General features: G+C 39.8%; 1 protein-coding gene across 2 annotated transcripts in view; it reads left to right on the top strand.

Annotated features, from left to right (window-relative positions):
• Positions 1–15,115, top strand: part of FGF14 (fibroblast growth factor 14) — a 590,191-nt gene extending 575,076 nt beyond the window's left edge. For both annotated transcript variants that reach the window (XM_032881086.1, XM_032881087.1), the window contains exons 4-5: positions 9,302–9,500; positions 12,479–15,115. In XM_032881086.1, coding sequence (XP_032736977.1) covers positions 9,302–9,500; positions 12,479–12,615 — 336 coding nt within the window. In that variant the 3' untranslated portion in view covers positions 12,616–15,115. The remainder of the gene's footprint in view (positions 1–9,301; positions 9,501–12,478) is intronic.
• The last annotated feature ends 4,371 nt before the right edge of the window (positions 15,116–19,486 follow it).

A 19,486-nucleotide genomic window follows, 5' to 3' on the forward strand; every position in this document is an offset into this window, starting at 1 on the left:
ACTCTCTGGAGACATTAGGGAAAAGTGATGAAATAAGTTAAGAATAAAAGAAATGCTACAGCTGATAATTTTTAATAATTTATCCAAATGCACTCAATCATCTTTTCCAGTCCTTTCTTGAGGGTCATTCACTAAAGGAGAAAATTTGTTCTGGAACTGTCTTAACTTGCCTTGTGGTCACCCTCACTGTTATCAAGTCACATTCCTTTCTTGGGTTCCCTTTTACAACTATATTAGGTTGACCAGTGGCATAACTAGTGGAGACTCAGAGAACCCAAAATGAAGTTCTGCTCTGCATAAACTCTTCCCAAGATGCTTCACTTTAATGCCATAATCTGTTAAAAGGAATAAAATAAGATCATGCATGTAAAGCATTTAGCATTGTGAGTGGCTTAAATTAATAAATAGGTAAATGTTAATTATTACTCAGATGCACTTTAGTTTTCCTTTAACTAGATTTATAGTCCCATCTAAGCCAGTCTTTAATATAACAGTGTTCCCCAGACATGCATGGTAAAGGACAATAGTTTTCTATTTTTGATCTTTTGCAGAAAATATAAGAAAAAATATAATTTATGTAATTCTTATATAAAAAATAAGAACATGAAATTACTAGAAAAGTGTTTTTAAAAATATGAAATAAATGCTCAGCATTTTTATTTTTATATCCAATAGATATAAAAAATACTCTTAAATTGTTACAGAAGTTTGTCAATGTTGTTGCTCAATTTCTGTACCGGTTTCCTTGCTGACAGGGAATAAACAATTTGTAGCTGGGCACAGGTCTCTGAACTATTCTTCACATAGTATTACGATGGAGACTATGTAATATTTGCTATTATTTATCCTTCAAATGAAGTAACCCTATTTCTAAAATGTTTTAAAGCATTCACTGACATTGTCATGGTGAGTTTATATATAAAGTTGGTTTCATTTGATAGTTCTGCTGTCACAAAATTACAAATCACTAACTGCATCTGTAAAATTCTTAAAATGGAAGATGATAACCGATAACCAACTTTGAGATGTCACTAAGCCCTGTTTTGAGGAAGCTTCGGAGTATCTGTCAGACCAAGAAACTTGCATATATCCCTGTGTGCATGTGTTATCTGTTGACGTCATTCACTCAGCTCTTTCAGAACATTTTTAAAAACTAGTAGCAGCACTTTTTCTGGATTTGATTACGTACATTCAGTCTGATTCCCTTCCCATAAGGCGCGGTGTTTCACGTTTCTCTTTTAGGTAAAGCTCAGTAGAGCTAGCATATGACCCCGCATATGTTGGAGAAGTACACCATTGGGAAGCTGATGTGTGACAAAACAGCAGGACACAGTTGATCCCAGAGTTCAGTTTTACTCACAACCACTATGACACCCTCATCCCATTCCAACCCTGCCCTCGGGAATTTATGACAGCCATGGATTGTGTTTTTCTAGGGGGATGGTTGACAACAGATGGCAGCCAACCCAATTACCATTTTGTTCAATATTTCTTTAATTGACGAATGGGGGATAAAGTTGTGCACAGGCTGGGTGAAGGGGAAAAGAGATTCATTTTGAGTTACTCATGTTTTTACACTCTTAAGAATTTACTTTTTCCTCTCCTTACAATTATATAGAGAGATGTGTCACCTTTGCCAACAGGATAGCTTACGTCATTCATTACTGTTTTCCATCTGTATTTTCTTCCACATGTAGGCATGGATACAAAGATCAGCAGATAAAATACATATTTTCTGTGTTTTAGTTGAAGGAGTAATTCCATTGAATTAGCAGTTATCTGTATCAGTTATCAATTGCCTTTCTGTAACCATGTAACACGCCACCACAGGAGATGATGTGTGGTAGAACAGGTAAGCATGTTTGGCTGGTGCATGTGGGATCAGGCGCAGCTTGGCTAAGTTGCTCTGTAGATCTCGTGCAGGACTTGAGTGTGTGTCTGGAAATAGGCTAGTGTAGGTTGAACATAGGTTCCCCTATGTCTGTCATCAAGCAGGCTAGCCCAGGCATGTTCTCATGGCTGTGTAGGAGGTGGAAGAGGCAGGCCAGGTACACAAGAGTTTGTCGAACCTCTACTTTCTTCAGCTTGGTTCATAGTGGGAGGACATGTTAAATTACATACTAAAGGGTGTCGATCCAGGGGAGGGTGAAGAATAGGGGCCATTTTTACAACTGATCACATATCTAAAAAAGTAAATATTTTTAGCTGAACAGTATGATAAATGAGTAGGAATAGTTAAATATATTTATCCTGATGAAAAAGGTATTTGGGCAAGCTACTTAACTCTATGATCAGTTACTTCATTTCTAAAATGAAGATAATAATAGCACCAATCCCACAGAATTCTAGTGAGGGTTAAATTCATTGAATATGTAAAGTATGCAGCCCAGTGCCTGATGCAGACTACATGTAAATAAGTATTAGTAAAAGTTATTAACATTATCATTATCATCATCATTATTATGTTGAAGATTTCACTGTTGTGCGACAGGTATGTGGGGATGATGTATGACTGTATCAATACTTTCTTAAGCGTATTTATTTTGTAAGTTTTTTGCTAATATTTATAACACTGATACCATCTGTTCATGTTACAAGCATTATTATTTTCAGAATTTATCCATGCCTATATTCTAGGGAAAACAGACTAACGTTATAGAACCAGTTGGCACATATTTTTATTTATAATCGTAAAATTTCTTACTTAAAGATGTCCTGTAAATACTTCATGTTTTTATTTGTTTCTATTTTCTTGCTTTAATACATTTTATACTAATGTTAAGGAAGGGTAGTGAGCATAATGATTAATACCAGTTTAATTGATATTTTCTAAAAATTTTGTGAACATTTATTAATTTATTAATGGTAATAGGAACATATTCCAATGCTTCCCAGACTCTAATATGCTTAGAAATCACCCGTAGTCTTGTTAAAATGCAAATTCTGATTTAGTACGTCTGCAGTGAGGCCTCAGATTCTGCATCTCTCACAATTCCCAGGTGAAGAAGTTGCTATTTAGTCCCTGAATAGCAAGGAGGTACATATATTCTACTTATATATATAGTTAAAGGTTTTTATATATGTATCTATAATATATATGAAAATATACAAAAGCACAGTTATATTAATTAATTTAATTATTTAATATTTAATCATTACAGTAAATAATTATGTCCTTGCCACAATTCTAAACAAGCATGTCATTTAAAAAATATTTATTCAATATACTATAATAAAGTAAAAATATATTTAATAAATAAATCAATTAATATGTCTAAAAATAAATCTTTTTATTTATTTATAATATCTCTAAATGTCAAATAGCATCTTTCTTGGCCAAAAAAAAAAGAAAAAGAAAAAAAAAAAAAGAAGAAAAAAAAAAAGAAAATGTCTTCATTTACAATTTTTTTCTCCAGAAACTACTTAAGTAACAGCTTTTGGACCTACAAATCTAAGTAATGAGAGATTTCTTTGTTGGTGAGAATATACTTTGAAACGCTGGGTCCTGTAATCAAATGAAAGCTGTCTCTGAAACCCAAATGTAATTATGTTTTAGTCTGAAGTACATGCGCAAACAACTGGCTAATATTTCTCTTCCTGTAGGCATTCGTCATAGTCTAATATTATGAATATTTGATTATGTAGAGTTTCAGATAAATACGTTAGTCAACTCGATTGTCTGCTTTTAAGTGTTAATTACAAATTCTGTTTTGTCACCAAGTTCACTACTGTAAATTCTTCTAAAAGGTCAGAACATTCTTCCCTTATATGTAATCTAAGGGATGCTCCCCATTTTTTTAAAGATTTTTTTATTTATTTGAGAGAGAGAGAGAGCGCGCAAGAGGGGGTAGGACCAGGGGCAGAAGTAAACTCTCCCCTGAGCAGGGAGCTCGACTCGGGACTCCGGGATAATGACCTGAGCCAAAGGTAGTCACCCAACCAACGGAGCCAGCCGGGTGCCCTTCACCTTTCTTTTTCAAAAACTGGCCAGAGTCAGAGCAGTATCATTAAAGCATGTATCATTGATTCCGAAGCTACAGAAGGTGAAGGAGAATAAGATAATTCTCTGTTGACTCCAGGATAAATTCTAGTAGATGAGATCTCTGAAGAGTAGAAAAGGAAGAACAAAACCAAGAATTCAGGTTAGATGGATCTTTGGAATTCCTGTATATAGGAATGTCTGTAGTGTTGAGACCTAGAAGGAATAATTAAATCACTAGTTCCCTGTCCATAATAACAGTGAACATTTGAGTTTCACTTTGCGATTCTATGTCTAGCTTATAAATATAACTATCAACATAACTACAGTTTACAACTCAATGTTGTAAATGTATAGTTTACAAATCACTTTGCACCCCTATTATCTTATTTGACATTTGCAAGAAACCTTTATGATTTGTTACTGTTCTTCAAGGAAGAACTTGCAATCTGAGGCTCCCTCCTTCTCTCAGCTTGGGGAACTGAACTCCAAAGTTCAGGGTCAGGGTCATTACTGAGATATTGATGGGAGGGGACTGAGCTTTTGATGACTCTGAAATATAGAGGTTAATAGAATGTTAACAGCAATTACTTATTGTGCATTTATTACTTTTATTTTATTTTTATTTATTTTTTTAATTTATTTTATTTATTTATTATTTATTTATTTACTTTTTATTAATAACAATTACTTATTGGGCTACATGCTAGTACATGTCAAATATTTCTCTACCCTGTCTTTTTAATCCATTGGAGATTTGCCCTGTATTCTAATAAATGCTGTAAATTTATCTGGAATGCCTAATTTTTATATTTTCCTTTGGAAATAATGGAAGTGGTGGTGCCATTGGTAGGCAAACTTGCAGAAATAATGGAGGTGGTGGTGCCATTGGTAGGCAGACTTGCAGATATTAACCAAAACGTAAATTTTCATTTAGTCCTAGATGATGCTGGGACGAAAGGAATTTGCAGGCTACTACTTGCGTATCTTTACCAGAAACCCGAGTGCGTAACACACCTTTTGGGCTTTTCCAGGGACGAAAGTCATGAAAATTCCCACTTAAATGGTTTACATTTGTACACATGAAAATAAGTGCAATCCAAGTTCACTTTGGGAATACATAGCTCTTCAGTAATTTGAAATGAGATGAACACCCCCTCCCCATCTGTCTCGGTTGGGACGTCCTCAAAATGTACCTGAGAGCAGAGTTGGCAAAATGTTTTGGCAAATCACCACAGAGCGAACATTGTAGACTTTGCAGGCCATACGAGCTCTGTCTCGAGAATTCACCCCTGAACTTTGGAGTGTGAGGGTGGGCAGCTGTGTCTGGCCCTTTGTCCGTTGTGTGCTGGACTTAGACCCTCACAGTCACTTCTAGTTCTTGGGTTATGGTTATCCTGAATTATTGGCTATTCGTAGCTATGGGTTATGGAACATGGGTCTTCCCTCCCCTCCACCCTCTTCTTTCATGCTGAACCCAGAAGCCTCAGGAGAGGAATTCTGCCCCTGCTGTTAAGATAATAAGTACAACACGGATGATGCTTTCAGTTCCCCACAACCACAAAGAAGGAGATATGAAATTTTTGTCTGATTGTTCTGTTTTTCTGTCCTTGAGTGGATGATTGTGTCTGGCAGTGGTACAAATTAATATCGAGGCTTCTGCTGGGACTCAGCTGTCGTCGATTCTGTTGTGGTGTCGGGGGCTCTGCACGTAGGCAGGCCAGACGAGGAAAAGACACTTCAAACTCCATCTCTGCTTCGTTTCGGCAGTTTCTGAGAGTTTATATTTAAGCTGAAATTTAAATAAGCGTTCTCATATTATCACGGCTGGTTTTAGAGAATCTCGCTGGCGCTCTCATCGGATTACACAAAGATATCGGAGCCATACGGTCGGTTAGGGCTGCGATGCTAAGCCAACTGGGGTTCCTTCTTTCTTCAGCACTTTGGCTCCTCTACATGGCGGGGGGGGGGGTTGTCTCACACTGCAGGCTCGTGGGCCCCGTCTCCGACCTGTGGTCTATATGCTGTCGAAAAACAAAAACAAGAACTAAGACATAGCTGCCACCAGGAAAAGGAAATTTTAGAAACCCGATTTTCTTTTTTCCTTTGGAAAACCAGACTTAACTGAAGATCAGAGGTTTTTCTTTTCTACCCTCCTGTCTCTTCAACACTGAGCCCGAGAGTAGGGGGCGCACGTAGCCTCCTGATGGTGTCTTGATCACAGCAGCCCCCTTCACTCTTGAGCCCACCTGGTCAGGAGAGGCATTGAGTTTGTGACCCCTGCTGGGCACATGTCCCCTAGGGACCTCATCAGTGACAGTGCCCACCTGTGGGACTTCTTACACCATCTGTCCCCTAAAGCATATTGTGGGACTCGGACACGAAACTGTGACTGGGTTGACTGTATGGTTATTACCAAGAGCAGGTATGTTTATGTGTTATATTTTGTTCATTTGCTCAATGCCACATTTTCCCCACAAGGAAATACCTTTTAGAAGTCAGTCCCAAGAAAAAGAAAAGATTTTCTCTCTTCCGAATTTTTAGAACATACAGACTTTCTGTTTCCATCTGGGATACCAGAAGGTTCATAACTCAGTTTAACAATGCATCGTAATTCTGGTGATATTTCTCTCCTTATTTGATAATTATATTAATAGTAGTTATGAAAGTGAACACAAATATACACATGTTGCACAATTTATTTTGCAAGAGGCTGGGCTTCAACATGTCAGTGTATAAGTGTTACTATTGTCTCAGAAACATTCTCTGCATTGACAATACATGTATATCCGTAAAATACTAACCGGGCTGTGTCATTATTCCCTTGCTTACTCAAGAAGGGATGTCTGCATATCTACCTCTTGCTCATAAGAAGTCTATGTAATTATCAGGGTGCCCAAGACCCTATCACATTTCTCTAATCTGCCTTCCTGTCCATATATCTGTGAAGTTGCTGGCCCAGCTCCCAGAAGAAGAATGTGGAATGACTTCCTCAGAAACCCCAGAGACAAGCATTTCATCCAAAAAGACTTAATGTCAGATGTCCTTAAGGTATACTCTGAGTACAAAGGACTTTTTCCCCATCAAGGTTCTTCATTTTCTTTCATGTGCACCTTGGAGAAAAGACTGTGCATATCTCATTTGCCGATGGTAGTGCCATCATCCTGCATCAAGGCAGTGGGGACCAGATGGGAGTAAGGTTTGACTTCTGTGTGGAACTGCTTTTCTAGCTGGAGGCCTGGTGTCTCCAGGTAAAAGTCAGTCAATGGTGTGGCTCAACGGGTCAGCTTTTCTCCACTCCACTCCCAACTGGTTTTGAGATGAGCTTTAACTGGTCTCAAATAATTTACTTGGATGCCTTGGCCTGCCATTGATAAAAGACAAGTGACACAAGGAAGTCTAATTTGTCATGGAAGGTGCACATTGAAACAATATGTTGTATTTATTAGTCTTTTGAGAACAAGCCAGCTAGCTTTACAGCATTCCGCTTTATTTCCCTCATCACGACGTGTGAACACACACCCCTTTGTCAGTCTTCCTTCTGCAGCCTGGCCTGATTAACTCCCCGAGTCTGTTGTTTATTAGCAGGAGAAGTAATGGGGTGATATTTGGAAAAATAGGATTTAGTGGAAAGCCAGAACATTTATTTAGATGGGATCTCATTCAAACCTGAGCTAGCATCATCTAGAAGAAATGAAGGCCTACATAAATTCCTTTGGGAGAGTCTAAGCCCATCTTTTGGCTACTTTTAATCTCATTGAATTAATCACTGGATCTGTTATCTTCGTCATGAAAAGAGTTTGCCATTAACAAAACCTGTTCCTCTTGGAAAACTATTAGCTTTCAGTGAATTAAAGTAATATGGCACTCAATAAATTGTATCCTGCAAGAGACACCATTTGATAATTCACACCCTCATGGGAAATATTGAAAGAACCTTTCTACACGCAATAATGTCACATTCCTTATTATGGTTAGCATAACCTTAACTCTGACAAGTTTTATTTTTAGTGCCTAAAGGATGTGTTTTTCAGAGTGTGTACAGAAAATAATGTTTGAAAAGAAAAGAAAAGCAAGTTATTTTCTGTAGTCATAAAACTCTATTAAGGTGAATTTTTTTTCAAGCACAGTGATATTTTTTAAAAGATCAGTGACAAGAAAGCTCTGTTTTTGCATTTATATTTCATATATATAAAATAGCACAGTGTTGAACTATTTAAAATGACCACAAAAACAATTTAAGTGGCTTCTGTGTCTATAACTAGGAAGATTGAATTTTTAAATTATTATTATTTTTTAAAAGACTATTTATCAGAGAGAGAGAAAGCACAAGCAAGGGGAACTGCAGGCAGAGCAGGCAGAGGGAGAAGCAGGCTCCCCGCTGAGCCAGGACTCTGATGCAGGACTGGGTTGCAGGACCCGGGGATCTTGACCTGAGCCAAAGGGGGAGGCTTAGCCAACTGAGCCACCCAGGAGCCCCTTAAATTGTCAGCTAAGGTTTAGAAGTGTGTGAAGTCGCTCTTGAATATTTATGTCATTAATGATACTCATAAGGTGTAGTAAGCTTTGTGCTGTCCACCAGTGGGGACTGTAGCACCGAGAGTCACGGCACTTAATTCATGTTACCCTTTCCCGAAACGCCGGGGGACGGCGGTCAGGGCAGCTGCTGACGTTTCCCTGCCAGAATTCCAGTGGGGCTCCGGAGCATGGAATGAGGTCATTATTTCCAGCTCCTGTCCCTGCGGCCGGCCGACCGACGCAACATCCAGCCTCCGCTCTGGTGGCTGGTTAGCGAGCCAGCCGACCTCCCGGTTTTAGTGTGAAGTTTCGGATTGTGTCTTTGTAGGTAAAACCTCTCCCCCTGTCATATCAGTGATCCAGGGCACGGCTAGCGACTATCAGGTTAACATATTCCTTTGGAAATATCGCAAATAGGTGATCAAATATCATAAATTATTTTTGTTTAGCCTACGGTGACTATATGATGCTATTTTAATGTGCTTTTTCTGGTTATACTCTGGTTGAACAGTATCGTGTCAACCAGACGGTTCTTTCTGCGCATGTCTCCTAGTTTCCTACGAAAGGACACGCGTACTCTCGCCAATGCATGTGCCCCCAGGAGCAGCAGATCCTTCTCTGTTCATTGTATATTGAAAAAAGTACACGGACAAACACCCATGCAGGACCAGGTGCGGCCAGTCATCCCTGCCCCAGGGCTGACTCCTTCAGCCTGGTGGACAGGTTTCTGGAGGGAAGAAGAAAAAGTTCAGAGAAACTCCCATTGTTTTCTCTAACTGTCGTTTCTTCCTCTTCTCTCCACAGGAACTTTTTACGCCTGAATGCAAGTTTAAAGAATCTGTTTTTGAAAACTATTATGTAATTTACTCATCTATGCTGTACAGACAACAGGAATCTGGTAGAGCCTGGTTTTTGGGATTGAATAAAGAAGGGCAAGTCATGAAAGGAAACAGAGTAAAGAAAACCAAACCAGCAGCTCATTTTCTACCCAAGCCATTGGAAGGTGAGTGTTAGGTGAACATTATCCCTCTCAGTCTGTGACACATTTATTTTTCCCATTGCTAACTCTACACTGGCCACAAGTAAGCCTCATGGAATGCTGGAAATTTTCCATACCTTGATCTGAGTGGTGGCCACACAGATGTCTACTTAAGGGATGAATTTAAGATTTGTACACTTTACTGTGCATATGTGTGTGTTTATATATTTTATAGACATATCATACATACACATATACACAGATTGACAAATATATAAAAAATATATCCCATATATCCATATATAGCTAAGTTTCAAAAATTATGGAATGCAAGTATTCGCCCATTTTGATGGTATCCAGCTGAAAGTCATCACATCCTTGTGAATTACTGTAATTACAGAAAATGAGCTAATCTCCTGGCCTTTAAAGAGCTTGCTGGTGTCACCGGTCCCTTTCAGAGTAAACCTGGGTGTGGCACCTCCTTCTTTTATAGTCACTCGTAAACAATGACGCCTTCGCATTCACTTTTATCAGACTTTCAGAGAGCAGGCTATAAAGCATTGCTAATTAATCAGAAACCTCTGCACCTTTCTCATTAAGGATTCTGCCAGGAGTGCCATTTACCTTGTCCTTAATATTTGAGAACTAGAAAAAAAAATTAAACATGAGACATTTCAAAAATGTTGTCTAGTCAAATACTTTTGTTTACCTTTGGCAGAAAAGCAGATCTACGAAAACTATTTAAACACTTTCATCTAACTTAGTTTGATTTTCTTTTTGTTTTTTTGTTCCTAGAAGAAAGGTTTAGCCATCAAGAGAAAATGTATATTGATTTTCTCTATATAGGAATCCATCTTCTCTAGATAGGAATAAGATAATTCCAAATATTAAAGGTTCATTATTAATTATTTGTGGATGTATAATTCAGCTTTCAGTTTGCCTATGTTTGGAAAACCATTCTTGTTGGTTAAACCATCTTTATAATTTCAACAATGATGACTTACTATCCCCTTAACTAGATTTGCCTACAGAACAAGCCATTGAAGCCTAGACAGTAAGCCATAGGGGCCTATCCTGGATAAGAAAAATCATGCCAGAGTCTGAAATATGAGTGAATTATTCTCATTATATGATAGATCACCAGACAAAGTAGAAATAAGAAATGAGAGGGTTTTGCTGTCCTTCCAAAGTAACACCTCTGTGATTTGGCCTTCCTGTTTTAAATGAACTGAGACCATCAGACCCACCAATATTCAAATGCAAGTGAAACATTTGAAAACTATGTCCACAAATCTTGTTTATTTGCCATATTGCTCTGTCTCTTTATGTTAACCTTTGTTTTGAATATAAAGAGATATGAACGAACTCGATTCTAAAACCTTATCATCTAGCTGCATAAACGTAATGAAAACCAAGAGGCTTGATGTCCCCTAACTGAGGCCAAAGCTGGAGACCAGCTGTTTTTGTCTGCCTAGGAGGAAATATCTAAAACTGAGATGTGGTGTAATAGTATCACTTGGCATTTGAATCACACACTGAAGAGTTGTGTGTATGTGTGCGTTGTGCATTCGTGGATTTCTGAGGCAAAGAGAAACAGTATTTTCAAATAATTAGCAGACAGAAGTCCCCTAGAAACAACTAAGAGGGTATTATCATGATGGAGGTTATCACATAGTGTAATTTATAGAGGAAGATTAATTTCAAACCTTCAAAACCCCTACAGGATGTAAATTATATGATTGGAAACATTAGGGCAAATTAGGTACTTGAGTAATTATTGATGCTCTGGGGCATTCATCACACGGCTTCACCATGTGGACAGTCAAGGTTAATGCTCTGACGCTATTGTCTCCTAATTGAATCAGGAGTGGGAGTGAGAGATTGGGAAGCGCTTCAAAGACCAAGAGTAGTCCCTTCTAGTACCTTGCTGACCCCTCTCACACAGGTCTGGTGGACACATGAGCTTTCAAAGCCATGTGAGAATCCACATGGGGTGTGGACGGGAGCTCTGTGTTCCTGCCACACCGAGTGTGGACGGTGCCTGACAGTCCACCCACCTGACCGTAAAGAGACGGAGAGTCTCTTCTTAACATAGCCTATAAACAAAACACTCTGCAAAGCCTAAAAAGTGGGCTAGACGGCTCTAACTCACTAGTGTTTATGACGGCAGACGATTCTAACTCTGCTGATTTCCCCCAAGTCAGCCTTACACGTCCTCGCACAGGATCCCCTAGAGTCAGTTTCCAAACAGCCGGATCCGCGGCGGTGATTAGCTGCACCACCGGATGCCCCCAGCTCCTCGGGGCTCACTCGCGCCTCGCTCCCACCTCCCGTCTTGCCATTCTCGGCTCCGGCCTCATTTTTAACACGCTATCAGGGAACGAGGCATAAAAACACAAAATGCCCCGCCCGTGCCTTCAGTTTCCGAGACGGAGGGAGAGGAGATCTCAAGACTGATCCCCAGAAGGCCCTGGCTTCAGGGAAGTGAGCTCCTGGTCGTTGCCTGGGGTAGCTTTGAAGTTGACACTAGTGTGACTGTGTTGCTTTTGAGAGAAAAATACTGTCATGATGTAGGGGGTACCTACCTGGCCTCGAAAACATGCATGGGAACGAGGGGCTCAGGGGTTGACATCGGTGTGCCCTGGAAGGGAAGTCTGAGTTTTCCTGGCTGTGCAAAGAGAACTAGGTTAAGGGCTCGCCTGCCGCCCCCCCCCCAATTGTGTGTGTGTGTGTGTATGCCTGTGTGCACTTTATAGCTGAGGCCCACAAAAAGGCCATAGCTCCTATTTACACGTCCTGCCCTAGACAACACCCCACAGGCACCCATGTCCGTATCTCAGCTCTGTCGCGGTGGGGGGGCGGGAAGTGACGGCTCCAACACAGCGACTCCCTCTGCCGTGCGGGGTGGCTTGACTCCAGGCGCGAAGGGACTGGCCATGCTTGAACCTAACCAGGTCCTGTCTCCTTCCCTCCGTCCCCCACGCCCTCCCGCCCGCCCCCAGTGGCCATGTACCGAGAACCATCTTTGCATGACGTCGGCGAAACGGTCCCGAAGGCCGGGGTGACGCCCAGTAAAAGCACAAGCGCGTCGGCAATAATGAATGGCGGCAAACCAGTCAACAAAAGTAAGACGACATAGCCAGATCCTCACAGGTGTTGTGACTGACCCGCCGCGAGCACGGTGGAGCGGTTTATCCTTTGCCAGACATTCCTGCGCCGGTGGCCGGGCAGCGGCCGCAAGGAAGCCGAGGCCCGCTCTCGGCCGTCCCGAACTTCTTGGTTGCAAGCGGATAAACCTCCACCTGTGGCGTCCCCAGAACAAAAGACACCTGGATAACCAGCTAAACTCAGACCATGGAATGCCCTACCAGATACGGAATGCCTTTTTAATCTCTTTTCTGTGACTGTGACGGTTCATGAGAATGACATACTTCACAAGTACACTCGACACCTTGCCTGCTGACAGCTACCCATAATCCTTTTTGAGTCCTGTTTCAGCGACATCCATGTGTTTAAGTTCGATTTTGTAGCACACGAATACTACTGAGTAATTTCTAGTTAGACGCTGTAAACCCGTGCTATTATGGATTTCTCTTCTCCCCGTTTTTCTAGGGCTGCTCGCTCTACTGTCCGTGACCTTTCGCAGGGACTGTATTCCTCTAAACCTTCAGTGTGGCCCTTGGCCTAGTTTGGAGAGCGATCAGGGAATCGGGAAGCCTCCTAAACCTGTCATTACAAATTGCACCTATAAAGATTAAGAGTGTTGTCTCCGGCTCCCACTATCGATTAAACACACTTAGATGCTCTATCCAGTAGCGGAGACTGGGCTCCTGAGGTCGGCGCTACCGGGGTGAGAAATGGGTCAAACACAGTCCGGGGGGACGCTCTCTACGATACGTGTTTGACATCCCCCCATAGTTTCTTTGTGTGTGTGTGTGTTTTATACATATCACAAGCTTACTGGTAATGGTAACATTTGCCTTGCCCAGCGAGCAAGACCCACTGGTTTTTGAGAAAGTGGGTCCAAAGAACTCTGTAGGCCTTGTAGGCCTGATTAAGGTTCATTTTTCATCTACTGATCCTCATTATTTGGGAAAAAAGGAAAAAAAAAAAAAAGAAAATTCAATAATTACAACCTACAAGAATTGCGCTACCTAAATCCATTTCCCGTATAATCCTACCTGTTTTTAATGAACCGAACTGAATGCCCTCCCCGGTTTTGGCTGCGTCCCACTCACACTCAGCAGAGCATGGGCAAGACGGCTGTTGTGTTCTTTTCTGCAGCAGCAATGCAAACGTTAGTTATAAATTAGACTTTAATATTTTTGGTGTTTAATGACAAGTTTTTAAACTGGACATATTAGGAAAAACTATTTTTTTTAGCTCAGCATGCTGAGTCTCGGTACTGTGTATCTCACCACTCCATTCCTGTCACTCAGCTTCTCGGGGCCCCGGTTGCCCAGTGGCTGGGGTGAGGTGCCTTGCCATGAGCTCAGAATGCAGTCTGTTGAATTCTTCTGGATAAAATTCAAGGCAGACCAACACGCTCAAACATCAGGTTTTGGGTCCACTCCATTGATTTGCTTTTGTTTTCTTTTGCTTTCTTAATTTCCTTATGCCTAAGTCTGAGCTTAGGGAAGACAACTGCTAAGAAAGACCACGAGTCGTTGAGGGCACAGGGAAGAAACCATGCAAAACGTCCGCTATGGGATGTAAAGTGTTTCGAAATGTGGAATACGAAACTGTTTGGAAATATATTTGTTAACTCTGTGTATACTTAATAAAATTCAATGTTTCCTACTCAGAAGAGTTAACTGAGACCAAACTGAACCTCATTTATAGAAAACTATACGCGGGATCATGTATTGGCCTCTTACGATTATTTCCACGTGGAAGGCTGACCCAGTCGCCATGCCCCCCCTCCCCGCCCCTTCTCCTTCCCTCATCTGCACTGTATTTCCTGGGAAATTATTTTGCCACTGCGTTCCTAAGTCTCCATGACAGTCCTTGCCCGGCATTTAAAAAATTTTGGCCTGCTTAGCTGATTAAAGATTTAGTATAAATTTAACTGTTTATGCTTACTTCATTTTCATATTGGATTTCATTTTAATAAATAAAAAGTTAGCATACGTTTGAGTAGATTTATTGTCAATAATGCTAAAGTACGAATACAACAAAATGATTCCTTCAACCATTTTTGTTTCTTGTGACACCATTTTAAAGCTTATCATTTTCAACAGGATGAGTTAAAATCCATTAGATGAATTTCACAAGCCAGTTATTAGGGAAGACATGTATTCTATAATCTGTGGCAAACCGAATTATTTAATTTGACATTCCAATTAGATGGGCTTCAAGACACTGCTTGCCCCAACGCGCACGCGCACACACACATGCACACACACCAAACAACCCCACCTATTTTTTTCTGGTAATCAGCCCTATATGCTGTTTCCCCCATCCCCCACCCCCGCAAGCCTGTTTATTGGTTAAAATTAAGACAAGATTTATTTTTGTAAATGACTGAGATTTATGTCAATGTGCACCTCTGTTTTGTTTTTTTATATGAGTTGTCTCCAAGGGCATTTATCCCTATGAATGGATGTCAAATACTTTCTTCTAATACATGTTTAGACATATTGCTGACGGGTCCTTGTTATTTGTAAATTAGATGGTTTCCTTTGTGTCTGGTCTTACCTGTTGCATGGGACGAGGACAGCACCGATGAAATGCATGTAGTAGGACCTGTGTATCAAGAACTGTTGGTATGTACTATTCAATTTACATGCAAAGAGTCTGTCTGCATTGTATAGTTTCTGTGTTTAATACCATTTGTTGTATTCACAAATACAACATACTGAATAAAATATTGATATGAAGGCATATTACAAAACATCAAACAACTTTATGTAACAAAATGGCATTGCTTCACCCACAAATATAGAGAAATGTCATGTAAATAAGTTGGTACACTCAATGTCCCCCTTTACCATGCCAAAGAAAATTTTAGCTCTTTGATGATACCTCTCTTGCTATTTTTCTGGGATAAGATGCCACCATTTTTCCCCTCAAAAATTAAGTTTGCTGTTATTAAGCAAGTGCAATCTGTCATCATTGATGTTCTGTATAGTAAATCTGATGGAATTCATTTGTATCACAGACCGTGTGTTTTGTACCTCCATGTACATATGTCAATTGCATCGAGTCTCTCTAATGTCACATTCCTTTTGCATGCATATCTGGTAGGGGAGGATTATTTCTACGGATCTGTTACGGTAGCTGATTGCTTCACCCATCCCTCCTCAATGCTCGGGAATGTTCGTTGTTTTGATTTTCCAGGGGACACCACTTTTATTTTCTTTTGAGTTTGCTTTCTAAAATGTTCGGCTCCCACTTTACTTGGAAAAAATTGTAGAAGAGGAGCAGATGGTGCATCCTATGTAAAGAGTAAAATGGTACTGAGCAACATTTCATTGCAAATCCTGCAGAATTTAGAAATTTTTGCCCTAAACGTTTGCCTGCCCTGAGTGTTTGGGGATAGGAAGAGGTTTTAGGAGCTCCACAGTGGGCCGATGACACTCTTGCTGCAGGCCTGATTGTTTACCTCTTGGAGGGTAAGCAGAGTGAGTATTTTTAAAACACCTGACCAGTTGCTCAATTAAGGCGTAAGCCACTAAAACAGAGGTTTTCGAGTTGAACAATGTTAGATTTGGTTTTCTTTCAGAAAACAGAACAACAAAAACTTCTTGTTGCTGAAGTTAGACATGTAGCACTTCATTTAAGGTCTTATTTCTAACGTTACAGGGAGAATGAATGTTTGAAGGAGAGATCAGATTGACTAAGAAATCTGTTTTAGAAGGAAATAAAATAACCAAAACCTATTTTCAATTGTGTTTCAGAAGAAGACTATTTCCAGGGAAAGCAATTGGCTAAATGCAGACATGTCAACATCCAGACACAAACTGTGTTACTTTGGAGTAAAACACATTTTCTAGCTGAAGTTTCTTAGATTACGAGGGGGCACACAAGGCCTGTTGACTCTTGGACACTGAGTAGGGCTTCCGAGTTTTGGTAGTGAGCCTTGTAAACAAAGGCTGAGTTGCGATTTGTTTTTAATTTTTTCTCAGTTTTCTCTCATTTGGTCTGACCTTGATGTTTGCTGGCAGAGACTGTGTTTGCTTTTGAAGTGGCGGAGGCCATTCCTTTCAAGGTGCTGCAGGAATCTAGGTTAGCTCAGGGGTCCAGGGAGAAAATGGGGTATAATTATTATCCTCTTGGGTCTTAGGACGTTAGTTGAATTTTATTGAAAAGTCCTTGTGGAAGAATTCCTCAGTAATGGTTTGCCAACAAGCAGGGTGAGTGCCAACACCAGCTGCAAATGTGTCTCCTCCTTCCCAACTCACTTTAATCTTCACATGAATTCGAACAAGCCAACGAGCTCCACACGTTCACCCTTCTCCTATTACAAGTTTCCTCCTGCCCTGCCTTTTTTTGAAGGAAGGAGTTTTTTTTAACGTAGTAATGGAATTAAAAGTCAAAATACAAAATCACATCAAAGACGGGTAGGATTTACGTCTTTACATGTAACTATATTTTATTTTTTTCCAGCTTAAACATGTAAATGAAATAACTTCTTAATAGGTTTATTGATGATTGCATTGCTAGAGTCAAAATCATATACACGCATACGAAATATTATAGCAGACAGAAAGAAATAAAAAGAAACTATTTCTGTTTTAAAAGAAAAATATTCATTAGTGATTAGGTACCAAGTGACTTACGCTGTAACTCAGTTTCCATTCAATAATTTGTAGCTAAGTGAACCCAGAAGATAGCTGTCATACATTTTCAGCCCTGTCAAAAAATTTGAACAAATCACATTTCGAGCTTTCTAGTATAATAATTTCTCCAACTCAAAACTTCTTTTGTAAAATACCTAAATGCTGAGGATGCCTTTCTTCTATGAAAACATAAAAAGAGAAGCCCTTTCGTTGTTGTTGTTAACAAAAGGAATAAAAAAACGTAGAGAACCTCAAGAAAAATAAGGCGCACTTGGGATTGCAGGATAAGACAAAGCAAATTAAGGGTGTCTTCAGGGGAGCTCAGGTTGGCAAAATGCTGCTTGGCTGGGAGCCAAATTGAGCAAGTCTGTTTTTGTAAAAATGTCCATGAGCTCCAAATGAGTTTGCTTTCTGTTTTCCCTTTTATAGTTTTAAAATATTAAAAACAAACAAACAGAGAAGAAATCCAATTTCTTCATAGACTGTGTGGCCCACAAGGTCTAAAATATTTACTCTGGTCCTTTATAGTTCTGCAGGAGGGGAAGTCAAAGGTGGTTTGTGTTATGATGGCGAGATAATGAAGGGAATTTGGATGATGGTACATCATCGAGTCATCAAAAATGTGACTGAACAATTACAAAGGTTTGTTTGAGGCTTAAAATTATTAAATAGAGAGGAGGAAAGAATATACTCTGTATTATTTCTCAACTGCTTCTATTTCCCTCATTTTACAAAACCGATATATCAACGGACATACTCAACAATAGAGATACAACTAATGTGGTTGCACTCCATAATCTCAGGATAGAGATAACAATTTTATAACTCTATTAAAGTATGAGAACACTATCAGTACTACAAAAGTCGGCATCAGATAAACTTTCTCTTAAATAACTTTCAATATTAAATTTTTAAGTAACTTGGCAAATGCACATTTTCCTTATTTTTGGTGACTTGACTTACAAAGTCCAAGCCATGACTCTAGAATATTTACATCATTAAGTAAAATTTCCAAGTAAAAATTTTCATCTTAATGTGGAAAAATGGTTTTGTTACATTATTATAGAATTTTACAAAATATAATTCACATTTAGAAAAAAAAGTGGGGTTTTTTTAGCTCCAAATAATTAAAGTTGCCTAAACTAATGTGTGTAAGTAGATTTAACTGTAAATATGTAAGGGAAGTCCTAATTATTGTACATTTTCATAATTCAATGTGAATTTCATACAGAGCAAAATTTCACCATTAAGAAAATAAACATTTTGTTCCTATTGCTGAGTGAATATTTGTAATTTCTACTTAAGACATTTCTAGATTTTTTTTATCCTTTGAGCTTTGAGACTGGTATCATTTGATCACAGTATCTCTTCCTGACTTCTCTGCATGACCCTACTATTGCAGTAAATAATGTGTCCTTAGATATAAGAGTTTTTCAAGGGAAACAAATGCATATTCTAAGCCTATCCTAGGCCCAATTAGATATTATCTTTTTAAAAGGCAAGTTACCACGGAATAATTTAAATAGTGAAAAATCAGAGTCCTTGTACACCTACCCCTGCCCAGTTTAAAAAGGGATCTAGGAACAGAAGGTGCCCTAAATACCCATTCGTTTTGTGTTGTTGTTTATCAGCAGTAGGCAAATATATATCGACACAGATTGTAAGCAACTTACATCGCTAGCTATTAAAAATGTCAAATTCTATACTTTTCATACCTCCTTCCTGAGAGAATCTTCTTTTGTGAGTTTAAAGTGAGACCAGATGAATGACTTACTGGCTAAAACTGACCAGTCTTTTTCTTTGAAAAGCACTAATGATCTGCCCTCTGCCCGCCGCCAACCCGCCCCACCTCCCCTTGCCTCCCTCCTACCCCACCCCCATCCCCCCCCAACCCCGGTCGTTGTCCCTTATGTTTGTTTGTCTTTATTGTCCCCACACGGAAACGCTGAGTGACAGGGAATCCTGAAAAAAATATGACTGATGGGTTTATGTGAGGGTATTTCCTGAGATTCTCATGTGGACTTTTTGTGAGGGATATGCATGTCTACCGGCCATGGAACTCAACGTTTCTCAGCTCCGGCACTATCGATGCTTGGAGTCTGCTAACTTCTTGTTGCGGGGCCGTCCTGTGCCCTCGAGGAGGGTTAGCAGCCTCTCTGGCCTCTACCCACTCAAGGCCTGTTCCATGGCCTCCCACCCCACCCAGTGTGACAACTGAAATTGTCTGTA

Source organism: Lontra canadensis, unplaced genomic scaffold, assembly GCF_010015895.1.
Source record: "Lontra canadensis isolate GAN:19392208 unplaced genomic scaffold, GSC_riverotter_1.0 scaffold73, whole genome shotgun sequence".
NCBI lineage: Eukaryota > Metazoa > Chordata > Mammalia > Carnivora > Mustelidae > Lontra > Lontra canadensis.